Genomic DNA, 18,718 nt, shown 5'->3' on the forward strand with positions numbered 1-18,718 from the left:
GCACAATGTACCTAATATGAAAAACGTATATTTTTGGGGTTGTACGGATACTTTTGATCACATAGTGTAGATGCGGACATCGGCAGGCGACCGCGAAATTAGGTGGCTGCAACTTCGGCACAACGGCATGGAACGGCCCATCTGTCAGGACGAGAAAGCCTTACCACACAGGGGCCACGTTATTCTGCGCGAGCTCTACTGGCTTCTTGCACACGCTGATTTTATTTCCTGTACTTACCGAGCAGGTGTTGACAGATATGAAAATTACCGAACTATCAGTTTAATAAGTAACAGTAGCAAAATACTATCGCGAATTCTTTACAGACGAATGGAAAAACTGGTAGAAGCCGACCTCCGGGAAGATCAGTTTCGATTGCGTAGAAATGTTAGGACACGTGAGGCAATACTGACCCTACGACTTATCTTAGAAGAAAGATTAAGGAAAGGCAAACCTACGTTTCTAACATTGTAGACTTAGAGAAAGGTTTTGACGATGTTGACTGGAATACTCTCTTTCAAATTCTGAAGGTGTCAGGGGTAAAATACAGGGAGCGAAAGGCTATTTAACATTTGTAGGGAAAGCAGATGGCAGTTATAAGAGTCGAGGGACATGAAAGGGAAGCAGTGGTATGGAAGGGAGTGAGACAGGGTTGTAGCCTCTCCCCGATGCTATTCAATCTGTATACTGAGCAAGCAGCAACGGCAACAAAAGAAAAGTTCGGAGTAGGTATTAAAATTCATGGAGAAGAAATAAAAACTTTGAGGTTCGCCGATGACATTGTAATTCTGTCAGATACAGCAAAGGACTTGGAAGAGCAGTTGAACGGAATGGACAATGTCTTGAAAGGAGAGTATAAGATGAACATCAACAAAAGCAAAACGAGGTTAATGGAATGTAGTCAAATTAACTCGGATGATGCTGAGGGAATTAGATTAGGAAATGAGACACTTAAAGTAGTAAAGAAGTCTTGCTATTTGGGGAGCAAAATAACTGATGATGGTCGAAGGAGAGAGGATATAAAATGTAGACTGGCAATGGCAAGGAAAGCATTTCTGAAGAAGAAAAATTGGTTGACATCGAGTATTGATTTAAATGTCAGGAAGTCGTTTCTGAAAGTATTTGTATGGAGTGTAGCCATGTATGGAAGTGAAACGTGGACGATATATAGTTTAGACAAGAAGAGAATAGAAGCTTTCGAAATGTGGTGCTAGAGAAGAATGCTGAAGATTAGATGGGTAGATCACATAACTAATGAGGAGGTATTGAATAGAATTGGGGAGAAGAGGAGTTTGTGGCACAACTTGACTAGAAGAAGGGATCGGTTGGTAGGACATGTTCTGAGGCATCAAGGGATCACCAATTTAGTACTGGAGGGCAGCGTGGAGGGTAAAAATCGTAGAGGGAGACCAAGAGATGAATACACTAAGCAGATTCAAAAGGATGTAGGCTGCAGTAGGTACTGGGAGATGAAGAAGCTTGCACAGGATAGAGTAGCATGGAGAGTTGCATCTAACCAGTCTCAGGACTGAAGACCTCAACAACAACACTAACCGAGCCTTTTGATGGTATTAGTCGCAGAACCGCGAAACTGTACTCCTACAGGCCTGTTTCGATGTGCAGGGAGTACTGGAGTATGGACAGCGCGGCACCGTCTCATTCGGCGGCGGCGGCAGCAGAGGCGGCCAGCGACCTCGACCACCTGCTGCGCCCCCTGCACTGGGCGGCCGTCCTGCGGCACCCACGCCGCGCCTCCGCCTCGCCTCTCTGCTTCAGACTCTGCAGCATCGCCATGGCATCCTTCGCCTTCTCGTCCACCTGCTCCGAGGTCACCGTGCTGTTCCGCGACGGCACGGCGGACCTGGACGTCTTCACACTGACCCTTAGTGTTGTGGACACAAACACTATCTGGCTCTTCCGCATGGCACATATTGTTATGTGCGAGCGTGCCTACCACAGACTCACCGGTCAGGTCAGTGTCGGAACTATACGAGCATTACACTGGCACACGTTACTCCAATTCCCGAATCATTATTTCACATATACAAGATTTTCGTTTTAGCTCGAGACATGTAAGTATTCCGAAAACGAAGCATCGTACGAACGTTAATGTTACAAAAGGGAACATTTCTCTGTGCTACAATTGGCCACCTCCTACCCCCCCCCCCCCCCCCCTCTGTAGAGGAAATAGATTACAGTGTCTACGTTACACAAGACCTACATTTCTGAAGCGCAATCACACACAGCAATAATAATTTACACGACGAAAGTAAGCAAAGGAGTCTCCTTGCCACAAACGACCAAACTTTATTGAGCTATAATTTTCTTTCATTTACGTCTATGGTCACAATCTTTTTTGTTTAACAGATTACCGGTTTCGGTCTTTAATGACAATCATCAGACCTGTTTCATAAAAACAAAGTCATAATGTAATGCAGCCATAGTGGCATCGTCAAATGTTGACGACGTCACTATGGCTGCAGTAGATTAGGACTTTGTTTTATGAAACAGATCTGATGATGGTCATTAAATGCCGAAACCGGTAATCTGAAAACAAAAAAGATTGTGACCATAGACGTAAATTAAAGAAAATTATTACATATACGGGCTACTGTGTTTTTTCGTGACGATGTTGCAGCTTGTGAAACTTTATTTAGCTGTTTGCAATTATGTCACTGTTGTGGGAAATCATGTAGAAGCAGACTGAGTGACAAGGTTTTCAGCCTGCAACCCCACACATGCACAAACAGTGAAATACATTTTAGTATCTACTTGAAGCAGATCAGATCCATTGATGTCTCCAAAACCATAGTAGTATCGATGAGTTCCTTATGAAAGTTTGTTGCATCTTGTATCGGTGAAGTATGCCAAGACTTGGAATTATATTTCAGTATACAATCAGTAGACATATTCCTTCTGTCCTGACAAGACACTGAGTTTGTGATGAATGGTCGATCAGTTACAATTTGTTACATTTACAATATACATATATATATATTCAGGCAGTAGTAATCAGATACTGCATAGTTGTACATATGGTCTTCACATGTAGTGTAACGGTAACAACTGGTTTCCATGTCTATAAAAAAAGTAATAAAGAATGTCATCATGGTTTTACTATAATGAATTACAAAAATATCAGACAAGTAAATCATGTGAAACTGTGTACCGTAATACACATGATAAGGAATATTTGTTATATATGTACAGAATGACCTACAGAAAATTCTAAATCTCTTCAAATAAATATGTTTATGTGGACATCAGTGAAATATGCAAAAGTACAGAGAGTATGGTAGATAGAGACACATAAGGATAGTGATCACATACAAGAAATAAGCACATGAGGATAGTGGTCGCACACACAGATAAGGAGAACACAAATATCACAAAGATATAATTAGGAAAAGTATGAATTAGGGAATAACGAAGATTTACATCAAAGAATACTTTACACAGTCAAACGTCAGTCTGTTATTATACCTAAAATGGTCAGTAACTAGCATAGTATCTCGTTATATTTCATCCTTGTTCATTTCTTAATCATTTTGCCCAAACTTTTCATCAGACTTCCAACAAATTCTACTGTTGACTTTATTTCTTTGCTTCTTTCTGTCATAAGTTTTATACGTTCTTATAAGTGAACATTATTTAGTTCAGTTGCCCTACCTAAGCATTTGACATCTGTTCCCTACCTAACGACCTCTCACATTTGCCCTACTTAATGATATTTCATCTGATATTTATCATACCTAATCATTGTATCCAAAATTCATCTTTTTGAATATTTATCTGGTCACATATATGATTTACAATCTCCTTTCTTACATTTTTCTCCTTGATTCCTCCTCATCATTCATGACCTCTTTCACATATTACATGAATTATGAGAGCTCACTACAGTACTAAACTTAACATAATTATTATACTAATGGCATCTTATAGTAACAATTTATACAGCGAATGAGCATTATAAAGAAACTCAGTAAATAACATAAGTGTAAGAGGCAAACACAACCTGAAAATTCCTTAAGCTAAAGCAATACATGTTATTATATTCCATTATATGTAAATACAAGAAGACAATTCAGAGTGCCACACATGTTAGCAGAAAAACATACATAAAAAGACATTATCCTATGAAGTAGAAAAAAGAATAAAAGCAGAAAAGTAAAAAAAAAAATCATCCTTAGTATCCTACACAGTTCCTGAATGTCCTTCCTCTTATTGCAGTGGATTGACTAGCCATGTCATCTTGATTTTCAAATTTTCGAAGCACCTATGGTCATAGACAATACTGTTATAACATAGTTTTGTATACATGTAGAGTGTATCTGTTAAAAGAAGAAAAGGCTGATTAGATCTACAGAACTCAGTAGAAGTCATTCATCACTAGAAACGATAATATAGACATTCCCACAAAGGCAACTCACAAAAACTTCAGTGAGGTACCATATGCTAAAAGAGTGTGTTACAAAAATGTTGCATAATTTTTCATAAAATAATCATAAACTCCACATCAAAGCCATAACTGGGTTGTCTCCAATCACATTACCGTCATTCACTCTTGTTATCTAACCACATCGTTTCAAAAAGTTACCTCTAACACTTGTAAACACGGAATGGAACCACAAAAATTGACTATAACAAGAAACAAGGTCCCTAAGCCCTAACCATTACTCACTCATTGTTTCTCTACATTAATCATTGCCTAGGTTTATTCTAGTATGCACCATAAATCTCAAAATTATCATCTCGTGTACCCAACCAACATAAATTTCATTATCCTATTACAGCATTAATCATGTTTTCTGTCTTCATCTCAATATATACATCAAATAACAATTTCCAGCTTTGTTTTCATCCACTTATTTCCACATAAACAACACATCACAGCTATAACTGTAAATATTACAGGACAGTAAACAGTACTTCACTACCTCACAATATATACAGAAAAAACTCCTTACCAAAATACCTATTACTCTTCTTTCCAGACAATACAAGGAGGCTATATATCTCATCAGAAGTAGCAGAAAATGTTATATATATATATCTGTCTTATCATCACTGTGTATAGCCAAAAAATGTTTCTCAAGTGAACAACGCATTGCTGATAATCTGTGCCTCCTCTCACAACTGGCTTTTAAAAAATGCTGACAATATTCATTTTATTAGAAATTATTTGCTCTTATTCGGGTTCTAGGTGAATTTTCGAAGTTCGTTGCAGTTTGTTTAGCGTACAGGTCATGGTTGCAACTCGCCCCATTTGTTGCATTATAAATGAAGTTTGTTGCTCGCGAAAGTCGCTCTGGCGTGCGGTGCAATAGCATTGTTCATCGCTAACTGTTGCTGTGCGCTGTATTGTAAGAAATATTTTCGAAATAGTTGACATTTAGCTGTATCTTTTGGGTACAATTTTAGTAAATAGAATTATTCTATGTATGGTTACAGAATAATTTCTTTCACATTTAGTCACGACACGACTGGCAAAGTCTATACTTCTCTGGACAGTTACACCATTCTCTTTCATTTCTTGGAAACATGATTGCGAAACATGATTAAGTCCCTTGCTCTTGTGTGTCTGGATAGTTTCAATTTCCACAGCGTTGTCATGTACAGTTCTACGGATCCTATAATGTCCCTCATATACAAGAAAGAATTTCGTGGAACAGATGAGCGCCAAGCCCTATTTTCTATGAGTCCGTTGATAAGCAGAAGTCTCTTGATAAATCATAATGAGCAACTACTAGAGCATTATGAATTACATCTTTCAAACTTTGAAAATCTAACTGTGTTTGTTCATTCCAGTGGCAAGTGTTGTGTTCTCCAGTAATTGAACATAATTTACTAGTGGCACATTTAGATAGCAGCGATAAAAATTTGCTAAATCTGGGAATCTTCGAATTTTATGTTTTGTGGAAGAAGGGGAACTGCCCACATTTCTTCAGGTTTCTCTGGGTCTGGTTCAATACCTCCGGATGAAATTATATGACCAAAAAGTTTTACTCTTTTTTTTGTAAACTCTCATTTTGCAAGTTGATACTGATTTTGTAATCCTCAAAATTACGCAATAAGGTTCTCAAAATACGATTATTCTGTGACCAAGATGCTTCCGCTATAAGTATCTCGTCAACACAGAATGTTTTGTGTCTTTTCAAGTAGTCAGCTAAAATAGTGTTCAATCCTCGAACAAAGGCTGTTGAGATATTGAGGCCAAATGTATTTTACAAATCTGGTAGCACGCACCAAAACTTAAGAAAGTAATATACTTTCTACAATCTGGGTGTAACTCTACTTCCCGAAAACTTACGCGTAAGTCCACAGAAGACGAAATTTGCATGCCATAGAGATTTTGCAATAGTTCTTCTAATGTTTGTAGCCTATTAGTTTCTGATGTGATAATAGTGTTGATCTGTCTAGAATCCAGTACAGGTCTAATGGAACCTTCTTTCTTTTTAAAAATGCGTAATGAGCTGTTACATTAACTGACTGTAGGTTCTACGATTTCCTGTCCTGCATGGACTGAATTTCTGCCTTCAATTTTTCTCTGGATCGAGCTAGGATGATGTATGGCTTAACACAAAACTTATTGTGCTCCTTGACCTGGAATTTGTATTAAAAGCGCTTAATATTTCCTGCTCGATGTGTGCGCAAAAGTCAAGAAGATCGTTTCTTTTAGTACATAGCTCTACTCTACCCACTTGTTCCCGAATGAGACTGTATATATCGATTTCCTGATACATTACGTCGTAAAAGGTATATGCACAATCTGTGTCATTGCGAAAGTATTGTGATGGAATTTGGGGTAGATTAACTGTCAAAAAAACAACTCCTTTTTCTTGTTTCGAGACCCAGTCTTGAAGTTTTAATGAAAGTGACTTACCGTCCACTTCCATTCCTACTTAGGTGCCATTGAAATTCAAAAGGGCTTTATATTTGCTCCGAATATTATTTCAATGGACAAGAGAGGAACAACTTATAGCCCTGACACAAAAAATCAAAATAGAATTGGTGCTTCACTTCAACACTTTTTCCTGAAATCGTTCGTTGTATTTTAATCTTACGTGAAGTCGGACAATCTGTTGTCATACTTTAGTGGAATGCAGTCCACTGACCGTTGAAATAGGGCTACCAGAATCAGGGAACGCGGATGAAGTAGTGTTGTCTACTGAAATGTTTACTATTGGTTGTACTACAGAGTTTTGTTTGTCTTCAGTCTCTTACAGTAAAATGTCTCTAATGTCTTCAAAACGCACAAAGTTCAAAGTTTCGGTAGCGAGGTGTTTGTGTGATCCACCGTATTGTTCGCTGCCGGAGTCGCTAGTCATTGTCTTGTACTGCTTCCTCGTCGTTCATTCTCTCTTAGATTTGGTGAAATGACTTAAGGCACTTCTATCTGTCGTGCTGGGCTTGCCGTTCAAGACATTTGTGACAGTGAACTATGGTGTTGATCACTGTGACTGAGTTGGTTTTGACTGTGTCGGTTTCTGCTAGCGTACTAGCTCACTTCTTGTTGTGCCATTTGTTTACGAATTTGATCTAGCTGGATTGTGCCCATGAGAACTTGCATGATTACAATTTGAGTTACATTTTTGTCTATGATTATTTTGATTGTTATGGTAACTGTGACTATACCTGCTCTCATTAGTCCAGTCACTAATTAGGTCCATAGTCACATGTCCGGAAATTACTTGTATCACAATAATCATTATTCACCTACGAGAATTTTGAGTCGTTCGGACAATGTCCGTTATCCCGTCTGTAATTGTTTCTGTGGTTGTGTTTGCTATGAGAGTTCCATAATTTTGTTTTCACTCTTTGCAAAAGCTTCTCGCATGGCATAGTTTCTGCTGTGATTGTTATTGTGTTTCTTCTTTAAACGGCTGTCACTGTCCCATTTCAATTCCTGAAATAATGTTTGAAATGCTTCTAAATCATCTTTACATCTGAAGGCCAAAATTACGTATCTCAGATGTGTAGGTAACTTTGTTAAACAAATGCGAATTAGCCCCGACGTACTGTATGGGTTTGATAACTACTGATTTCTGCGTACCATGTGTTCAAAGTATTTTGCTGTGCCTGAGAAGTCAGACTGGTAAAAGTCTCTTAATATTATAATGCTATGTTTTACCCGATATTGTGTGGCTTGCGACCAGTAGACTGACAAAAATGCTCAGTAGAAGTCATTTACACTTTGGCAAATCCCTCACAACTGAGCGCATTCTAGCTGCAGGTTCATTTTCCAAATAACGTCAGAGAAATTCTAAATCGTGTTCAAGTGGCCAATTGGAGGGTAAAGAATATAGGAACTGATCAGTCCAAGCTTGGGGGTGAATTTTGTTACTGTAATTGCTGAAAACTTTGAATTTACGTTCTGTCCAAAAGTGTTTTTAATCTATCCTACCATTTTTTGGGAACTAGATTGTTCTCTATTGCACCACGTCGGCGACTCATTGTCATATCTGGACGTGTGGAACTATACCCGTGGAAAATCAGCTACACGCCATACGTTTATATAACCACCAACGTTTCCTGAATATGAACGTAAATGCTCAAATTTGTTCTTTTCGTCCTCGCGGTTACGCTTTCTCTCAAAAGGCTCGACCTTTTCATTCATGGTGTTCCTGCAACGATTATTTTCTCCGATTAATTTTCTCCCGGTTGACTTTAAAACTGATAAATACTGGTATTTCTTTTGCATGTAAAAACTGTACTAGCAATGTGTCATTTGAATCTTTATCTGCACCGGTTGACAAATTTGCAGTTTTCATTGTCAGGTCACCAACTTTTTCTTTAAATGTGTTTAACTGTTCTTTTTGTTCTCCAGAATTTAATGTCAAAGTTTCCCCTTTTTCTATCATTTCTTTTACCGTGGTGTTAAGCTGTGCGTTCTGTTCTTTTGTTTATGTAACTATCGCACTCGGACTACAGCGTTGATTTTAGCTAACAATTAGTCCTTTTCATTAGGCTGGTCGTTTTCATGTTTTCGTGTTCTGTTTAAAGGTCATGTAATCTAGTTGAAAATCTGCTAATTATTAATTGTAGGTCATTATTTTTTCCCTGTTCTCAAATGGTATTTTCAATTTCATGTCTTCCTGTGATTTTCTATTCTGTTCCTCTGATTTTCTTATTTATTCCCGAAGTGAGTACTAGTTTTTTCCCGTAATTTCCTATTCTGTAGTGCAATTTTCTGTTTTTCCGTCTGGTGTCTCTTTAAGCATCTGAAGAATTGATTCTAGAAAATTAGTCGGATTCGCAGAATGTAGTTCTATATAACTGTTCACTGAACGTGATGTGGTTATGTTCGTTAAAAAAAATTCACGCAAAACATGATTCTGATGAGTCTGTTACCAGTTGTTGTAAAACTTAGCAGGACTGTTGTGACTTTTGTAAGTTTTCGCTAGACTATGGTGGCTCATCGCCGTCCTACTCAACTTCAAAATTTGTGTGTTCACTACCCATCGTTTTTCTCTTCCATTATTGTGAGCTAAATTCGTTAATAATTACGGATCCGTGAAATTTCCTGCAATATCATGTAAACTACTGGTAGTTGCTAAGTCCTAAATGTGGTTTTTCTTGCCCTGCACCTACTCTTTATTTTGTAACCCTCTGTTGTCTCATGCTGCGATGGATTTTCATATTGTTTTCTATCGTACCAAGCGTTATAAGACACTATTTCTTGCACAAAACAAAAATGCTACAATGACCAAACAAAACAAAAATTACCATTGTGCATGCAAATACTCAACAATGAATGAAACCCACACTGAACCTGGACATTTATATCAACAATTTATGTAATACAGTAACCGATAACCATCACACGATACAAAATTTCGAAAATTGAACACATAATTTCAAACGAATTGCCTAAAAATGAAGTACAGCGTTAGTTAAATAAGCGCAGCGGTAGTTTTTGCTTTCAAGGAATCCAACACTGACTACGTATTACCAAAAGAACCAACGAACTATCCTGGCAGAAAAGCTCGACATATGTAACCTGCCTACTATATGTTTCTGTATGCAATTGCTCTGTTGCATCACTTGGGGCTCCACAGCATCTACGTTAAGAACATCCGCGCTTGGCTTGGTGTATCCAGTGGTAGAATACTGTGTCCCAGTGTGGCCCAATAGCAAACACACACACACATGGTAGATAGCCAACTTAATGCAACAATGCGTATTATATCAGGCACAATCAGGCCAACTCCTACAGTGCGGCTGCCCGTTCTCAGTAACATAGCCCCTCCTAACCTGCGCCGAGAACACGCTCTGGTTAGAGAATTTCAAAAAATCATGACCAACCCCCAATTACAAGTCCATGAAGATACTCACGACATCCAAGGAAACCGACTCCTTTCTAGGCATCCTCCACTAAAGCCCGCACAGGCGCTGCACCAAACCAACTTTAAAATAAATGACCGATGGAAAGAGGAATGGGAGAGCAGAACAGCAGTAAACTGCCACAGTATGCCATGCATCTTTAGTAAACCAAAAGGATTTGATTGCCCTCATAAAGTTTGGTCAACTCTTAATCGCATCAGAACCAACTGTCGGAGATGCGCCGACTCCTTACACAGATGGGGTAAACTTCCTTCTGCCGCTTGCGACTGTGGCGCTGAGAGACAGACGGTCAAACACATCGTGCAGGAATGCCCTCTAAGGGCATATGAGGGAGACACAGGATTTAGCACATCGTGCAGGAATCCCCACTAAGGGCATATGAGGGTGACCCACAGGATTTCCTAATGGCGACCCAAGAGGCAATCGACTATATATTATCTAAGCTGGACGTTTGTTTGTGATTGCTCCTCTGTGGGTGTAAATTTACAATTGGTAGTGTCCTTGTATACAAACTGTTATTTATTGTTCTGTTTATACATATGTGATTTTTTTTAATCGTGTTGTTTCTGTAATTTTTACTGTGATGTTATGAGCCATACGCTAAATAAAATGTATGGAATTTAGCCCAAATTTACCTCCCATTCCTTAAAAGGTCTACGCATTACCAAACCTATGTCACCATAAACTTTTATTTAACTCGTATGCTAATATTTGACTAAACGGAACGTGGTCTGAATTGAACTGTAACTGGTCTGAATACAACTTGTCTCTATATTAAACGTGCAACTGACGTAAAATAATTAACTGGCCCTGATCAAAATTTCCACTTATCTCGCGTCTTGACAACATTATTGCAGGTTTCTCGAAAGCATAACAGCACACAGCAAGCAGGCAGGTGCTAAGCTAGATTTGTACTTCTAACAGGGGATGGGAAGAGTAACAATCCCAGTGAAATGATATTCCTCGACAACGATTTTATAATGAAGTGTGTATTCGAAAAGACACAGTAAAATTTCGGGTGATTTTCACACATAACGTTAGTCTGAACAATAATTTGGTTAATAAAGTGAACAATGATTTGAAAACGGTGCAATCTTAATAGAGAATTTCTATAAAAACGAAACATCATCGTCAACTAATATCTTAATGCTTGACTCAGGGAAACGCGGTTGTCATTCTCTCAGCTATGTGCGAGCAGCTAGTTGACGATCAACATTTCTAGTTGCACAGTGCTGCAGTCTTACCCCACACTTCTTATTTTCAGAAATCGTAATATTATTAAAAATTTATACTGCTTTCACCTTCCAATATACAACTCCTGTTAGTTCTTGCCGTCCTTTACAATTATCTCTCTTCATCTAACAGATACAGTCGCATGTCAACACAGCTCAACTGAATACGTCCATCATCTGCCACACTTCAACTAAGAATGTGTCGGACTGCACAGAGGAAAAGACTGTGCCACGCAAGACGAAAGGTTGTTTAACAGTTACATAACTCTCTCTCTCTCTGTCTCTGTCTCTCTCTCTCTCTCTCTGGCATGCACATCGATAATATTCAAAAATCAAAATGAGCTGCCCACCTTACACACTGTGTAACAATCCTGATCTATGTCTTACCACTTACATTATACACCATACATGACTACACGCAAACTGCCTGTTTGGCCAGCTCTGCACGAAGGGAGAGAGCGTGGGACACAATGACCGTTTCAAGGTCGCTTAAAGTTGTTCTGCCGGCCGCTGTGGCCGAGCGGTTCTAAACGCTACAGTCCGGAACTGCGAGCGGCTGCTACGGTCGCATGTTCGAATCCTGCTTCGAGCATGGATGTGCGTGATGACCTTAGGTTAGTTAGATTTAAGTAGTTCTAAGTCTAGGGGACTGATGATCTCAGAGGTTAAGTCCCATACTGCTTAGAGCCATTTGAACCATTTAAAGTTGTTCTGACCAAGGTCCAGCCTAATTCTGTGTGGGCGTTCAAACTGTGATAGTATTCGACGCTGATTCTCACGGAATGAGCGTGCTTGGATCTTTCGAGGGCAGAGAAGGGCGGAGATCCCCTTGTCTCAGCCGTGGATGGACATGATTGTTTTGCGCACTTTTTCATGCAGTGCACTGTCCTACTCATACAGTACAGATAAATAACTAAGACACTCATGACCCACACACCTCTGGTAAACCGCTGGTGCGTTTTCCGACTAATTGTCGCCACACCACTTCGTCGTCTATGAACCCCACACACTAATTGTGCCAACTGATTGACCTAAAAGGCGTTCCGACTCAATTCACTGAGCATCAAAATTTCATGTCAGTTATTTTCTAGTCCCTTCAAATCTTGTTTATTTACCTTTATGATTAACTTTTCACTCCCTTTGCATATTTATGTAGATATCTCATGTTCAATGTTACACATCTATTTCTTAACAGCCGAAACATTTGAGACGATGACTGTGCTCATAAAGGTAACGTATGGTGTCCGTATAGATTTATCAGTCTTAGGCATATGAGCCACACTTTACGTGAAGTTAAGTTGCAATTTTATAGGTGTTTCAGTCGATTAAGTAAGATAATAACGAGGCAGAAAATTTTAATCGGTCTTTTTACCTATTATTAGCTACCGCGAAGTGATCCGTTGTAGTAGTGACACGACACAAGTAAATCCATCATGATATCTATTTGGTATTTGGGCATGGATGTGACGACAGAGCATGGAGAAAATGGAGGAAAGATGTTGCCAGCTATTTTGGGCGGAAGGCACAGAACGAAGGGCTAAATATTTTGGCTAAGGGGCAATAGGTGATCAGTTAACACACAAGTTTATAAAGCGTAATATCAGATATAGATTATGGTCGTCCAAAGGACACGCAGAGACAAAAGGCGTGAACATCAGCACCACTCTTGACCGCAGGAGATTGTAAGGGCAGAGCCCTGATGTTCAGGCACATAGTAGGCTGCGAAGAAACTGTGCTGTAGTGTTTCTGGGTCCGGAGGTGAAAGCACTGGTTTCGTTCCTGGCGTGGTGGTGGGAGGCCTGAGATCGATAGTGGGTAGGTCTCGACGGTCTCTCGCTGTCTCTCTACGTGTGGCTGTCTCATTTGAAAGTGTCCTACAAAGTAAGGAGTCACCTCACTTGGGGTTTCGTGAGCACTGGCTTCCAAACGGCTAGCTATTGGCCGTAGGTACTATGTGGAGGGTAATTTTGATTAGCAGCGCCCAGGAGAGAGATATGTTGGGGTTCGGTACTAAACTGACCACTGCAGATCGCCAGAGAATGCCCAGGAAAAAAATATAAACCTATTACAGCCGTCGGTCTTCTGAGAGAATTATTGACTGCTTTCTATTGGGGCTCATGTTTACGGCCAGATGTATTTAAACATCAGTTGCGTTCTTATTAAACAGAAATTTAAAAGTTCTCCATTGTTCTGTTTATCAGCCAGTATCCTCTTCATTTGGTGGGAGCAATGTTTCAGACGTGCTGCTATGGGTGCGTTGTCTAAAGAACAGTGGCGCCGAGAAAGTATCTGCTCCGATTTGAGTACTAATATTCTAGGGGGAGGTGATGGGGACGCAGTTCATCTTTCACCACAAGGTGCACGATCTGTGACTGAGAACCTAGTTGGACGTCGTCTTGCATAAAATGAGGGGCTGGGCCGGCCGCGGTGGCCGAGCGTTTCTAGGCGCTTCAGTCCGGAACCGTGCGACTGCTACGGTCGCAGGTTCGAATCCTGCCTCAGGCATGGATGTATGTGATGTCCTTAGGTTAGTTAGGTTTAGGTAGTTCTTCGTTCTATGGGACTGATGACCTCCGATGTTAAGTCCCCTAGTGCTCAGAGCCATTTGAACAATTTTTTTGAGGGGCTGGAGATCGCAAGACACTTTAATCATCATAGAGACACCATTTACTTCGAACAGTATAATTTTAACCAGGATTAAACACGATTTAGAGCGCATGCGATTAATATCACACGGAATCCTGCTAAAGACTGTTAGTTTTGGTTCGATTTTTAATAGACCACTCTCTTGTAACAGTAAAGAGAAGAACAGAGATAATGTTTGAACATGGGGGTATCAACACAGAAGGTATTTGGGAAATCTGGATTATATCGCAAATAAGAAATCTTACATTCCACTAAAGAGGGACAACTAAAAGGAATCATTGTTGAACGACAGCATTACATTACAAACTATTTTAATCTATCGTTCACATTTCCACACTAGTAAGAGGATGAAAGCTTTACAATGCATTCTGACAGAAATAAAAGAATGGACTTTCGTAACGCGTTAAACTTTCTACACAGAGAGAAATGGCAATGTATTGAAATAGCATAATCGTAGTCGTTACACTGAATCACTTTTAACACTGAGACCACTGAACAACCGAAGTTTGGATTGCTTTTGCAGCGGTGCTCTTCCAGGGCTGCTAAACTGATTTCTGCTGTAGTCGCTCTGATAAGCACCGAGGCGAAGGCAGCTGAAAAGACGGTTTCGTAATTGTTTTATGGTATTGCACGCTAACTCCCAAAACAGTTTTATTCAAATTGAGATTGGCCGTTGAAGCTCAAGATCTGATATTTTGGTATATTCTTTCATATTGTCCTTACCTACTCCTCACTGGTATGGTTACACAAGAAGGGAAAGGTTGTTTAAATTTTGGGACCTGACATCGCAAATACATTAAGTACTGAAATGCATTTCGTGTTTAAAACGTAGCATCTGATGTCTCGTGAAATTTGTTATTGGCTCAAATGGCTCTGAGCACTATGGGACTCAACATCTTAGGTCATAAGTCCCCTAGAACTTAGAACTACTTAAACCTAACTAACCTAAGGACATCACACACATCCATGCCCGAGGCAGGATTCGAACCTGCGACCGTAGCAGTCCCGCGGTTCCGGACTGCAGCGCCAGAACCGTTATTGACAATATGTATTTTCATTAAAGTAAAGTGATGAAGTTAAGTAATTCAAATGTTCAAAAGTATGGGAAATCTTATGGGACTTAACTGCTAAGGTCATCAGTCCCTAAGCTTACACACAACCTAACTTATTCTATGGACAAACTGACAAACCCATGCCCGAGGGAGGACTCGAACCTCCGCCGGGACCGGCCGCACAGTCCACGACTGCAGCGCCTAGACCGCTTGACTAATCCCTCGCGGCTAAGTAATTCTACCATCCAGGCAGAAATTAACCAGTGACGGACGGAACAAGGCCGACATCATCAGCAGACTAGCACTGACAAAAAGTTCATTCGTGGTCAAGAGAAACATATTACTATGAAACATAGCCCTTAATTTGACGAAGAAATTTCTAGTAGTGTGCGTTTGGAGCACAGCTTTGTATGGTTGTGCAACATGGACTGTGGGAAACTCGGAACAGAAGAGAATCGAAACGTTTGAGATATGATGCCATAGACGAATTTTGAAAATTAATGCACTGATGAGGTAAGGAAAGAGGAGATTCTATGCAGAATCGGAGAGAAGAGGAATATGTGGAAAGCACTGACAAGGAGAAGGGACAGGATGACAGGAGATCTGTTAATGATTTCCATGGTACTAGAGGGGGCTGTAGAGGATATACCCTGCAAATAATTGAGGACGTAGGTTGCAAGTGCTACTCTGAGATGGAAAGGTTCGCACAGGAAAGGAATTAGTAGAGGGCCGCATCAAACCAGTCAGGAGCCTGATGAATAAAAAAAAAAAAGTCAGTCAGTGTTAAGTAAGAACTAGTTGCCGGATTTGAACGTAGAAACCTTATAGACTCCAAAAAGAGCTAAATCGTTTTTAATGGGGCAAAAGGGGCGAAACTTTCACAAAAAAGTTGGGGTTAAAGAGGACTTCTGCAGACCAACACGGTTTTTATATAGGTTTTTTGAATTAATACTCAATCAATCAATAATTTGGACTTGTAAGGTTAAGGAATGACGTAAAAACAAATTTATACGCTGCACTAATATCAAGAATGTGTACGCTGGAAAAAGTGGTTCAAATGGCTCTGAGCACTATAGGACTTAACATCTGAGGTCATCAGTTCCCTCGAACTTAGAACTATTTAAACCTAACTAACCTAAGGATATCACACACATCCACGCCCGAGGCAGGATTCGAACCTGCGACCGTAGCGGTCGCGCGGTTCCGGGCTCAAGCACCTAGAACCGCTCGGCCACCGCGGCCGGCTGTACGATGCAACGACGCCTGTCTTTGTAACTCGATAATATGTCAGCATGCTGATGCATCGATGCCACTTGAGTCTCCTTATTTTGGCAATTCGGAAGATGTAAGAAGTACAGCCCGCACTGAAATCGACATTGTGTACGACGCTTTGTCGCTCTGAGAATAATGTGTCCACATGCAGCTGCGTTGGGATAAACCCAGCCAGCCTTTACTTAAATGCCGTCCGAAAATCAGAGGTATGGTAAAGGAAGATATCGGTGCCACTTGAGTCCGTTTCTCTTTATAGTTACGAGGTCAAGTCACGTGGTAGGTTGACCTAAACACTGGTCTTTACCAGCAGTGGGTTGGAGAGGACTCCAATCTCACAAAGGACGGTCGAGTAATATTTTGTCAAGCCTGTTAAAAACAAGTGAGTAAACATAGGCTATTTTTATCATTTAGTTTATCTACCAGTCATCTTGCTTGTCTTCTCCCCTCGGATTTTCAATTCGAAATTTATAATTATTTACTGACGTGCATGTGCGATTGTATTGACGTTGACATTTTACGTTTTACTTGCTGCCGTCTTGTCTCTATTCGTTAGTTTTAATTTTAGGTGAGCAATCATAAAAAGTCACATTTCCTCCAGTACAAAAACTCTCAGGTTCATATTACGAGCGCTACTATGCAGCGTAAATCATCAAATTCAACGATTCTTTCCCTACATGTAGTGCAGTGGACGGCTTTGTGTGAATCTTTAGTGTCAGCTGATGTGCCATAGAGGGTGCTAAAGAACCCTACTTTTAAGGGCGTCATGGAGAGTACCAGCAACGCGAGAATACCAGGAGAGTCGACATTGTGCAAATATTATTTCAAACAGGTGTATGAAAAAGCTGCTGCTGATATTAAACAAGCCATCTGGCCTCCAGTCGACGAGACCACTGACAGCTGAGGCATGCAATGTCTTCGTAGGGAAATCAGATTCCATTGCACCAGGTCAATTCCGCCTACACCAGTGCGAAGAGTTGGAGAAGCCAAATCTCAGTACCATAGCAGCACTATCAAGGATGCCCTGCGCATCCCATTGTTAGGAGAAGATAAGTATGAGGAATTTTGCTGCTGGTGACACACTGTTAACAGCAAGAGCGACACTGAAGAAGTTCTACCCAGTACGATGCACTGCATCTGCTGCCCTTGGTCTAAGCCGTCTAGTAAAGGAAGTGAGAAATAGTTTTCCTGAAGTTAATAGTACCATTTTCTCTGTTAAGAAAATATTTGTGAAAGTCCCGTTTACAGTCCTTCATGGAAATAGCGCCAGACAATCACCTCCCACCCGAACCTATACTTACACGTTATTGCGCTTGGTTCTTGGCAGCTTTATATTATATCTAACACTACAACAAAGTCGAAGAGGAAGTGGACACATTCGGCACTAGTGATTCAAATATTATTGTAAAGGTCAGGACGGCTCATATGAATAACCAGATATTGCATTCGTGTTATTTGTAAGGGCTCACTTCCAACATACACGTCTTGCAGTTCAACACTTGCAACTAAACAATGCTGTTGACGTGATGTCCGAGACTTATATGTATCTAGAGGAAATTCCTGGTGCAGTGGTACAGCATCCATTACAGAATTCAGGGATATTGCTCTGAGGAGCCACAGATATGAAGACAGAGGACTTAATTTGGTTCATGGATCTTGATATTTGTTTTCAATGTTATTCTCAAATTATTGTAGGCAGTTTTAAGAATCATTGCTAACAATTGAACTTGGCAATTTCCAACAATCGAGTAGTTACTGATGTGCTGTTACAGTTCCATGACTACTATTTGACTTGCCAAGATGAAGAGTTGTATGTAGCAATATCAGGTAATTATAAAACAGGATTGCACTGGGAAAGCAGCAGTAGCAGGGCGAGGTACTATCTCTTGACGATGTTGGCAGTGGAAGGGCCTGCAAGGAAGGCGAGGAAAATGGAGGGGGGAGTGATGCGCTACGTTGTAGTAGTGATAGGATGGATTACATTCACCAGCAATCAGAAGGGAGTCGGAGGTTAATTACATAGTTGGAGAATAGCTAGTGTTTCAACGTAGAACTGCTGAGAACACACTCTAAGGTAAAAGAAGAAGGAAAAAACCGGCGTCGTACAAAATCGTCGTCTTACTGTTGTGCTGTAAGGGTACCGTGGACGACAATTGCGTCCTGCTATGTAAGGA

General features: G+C 40.3%; 1 protein-coding gene across 1 annotated transcript in view; it reads left to right on the forward strand.

Annotated features, from left to right (window-relative positions):
* The first annotated feature begins 1,634 nt into the window (after nucleotides 1-1,634).
* The window catches only part of LOC126416981 (odorant receptor Or2-like), a 56,585-nt gene continuing 39,501 nt past the window's right edge, over nucleotides 1,635-18,718 (forward strand). Inside the window, exon 1 of the mRNA XM_050084866.1 lies at nucleotides 1,635-1,970. Within this exon, the coding sequence (XP_049940823.1) occupies nucleotides 1,635-1,970 (336 nt within the window). The remainder of the gene's footprint in view (nucleotides 1,971-18,718) is intronic.

Source organism: Schistocerca serialis, chromosome 8 (genome assembly GCF_023864345.2).
Source record: "Schistocerca serialis cubense isolate TAMUIC-IGC-003099 chromosome 8, iqSchSeri2.2, whole genome shotgun sequence".
In the NCBI taxonomy this organism is placed as follows: Eukaryota; Metazoa; Arthropoda; class Insecta; order Orthoptera; family Acrididae; genus Schistocerca; species Schistocerca serialis.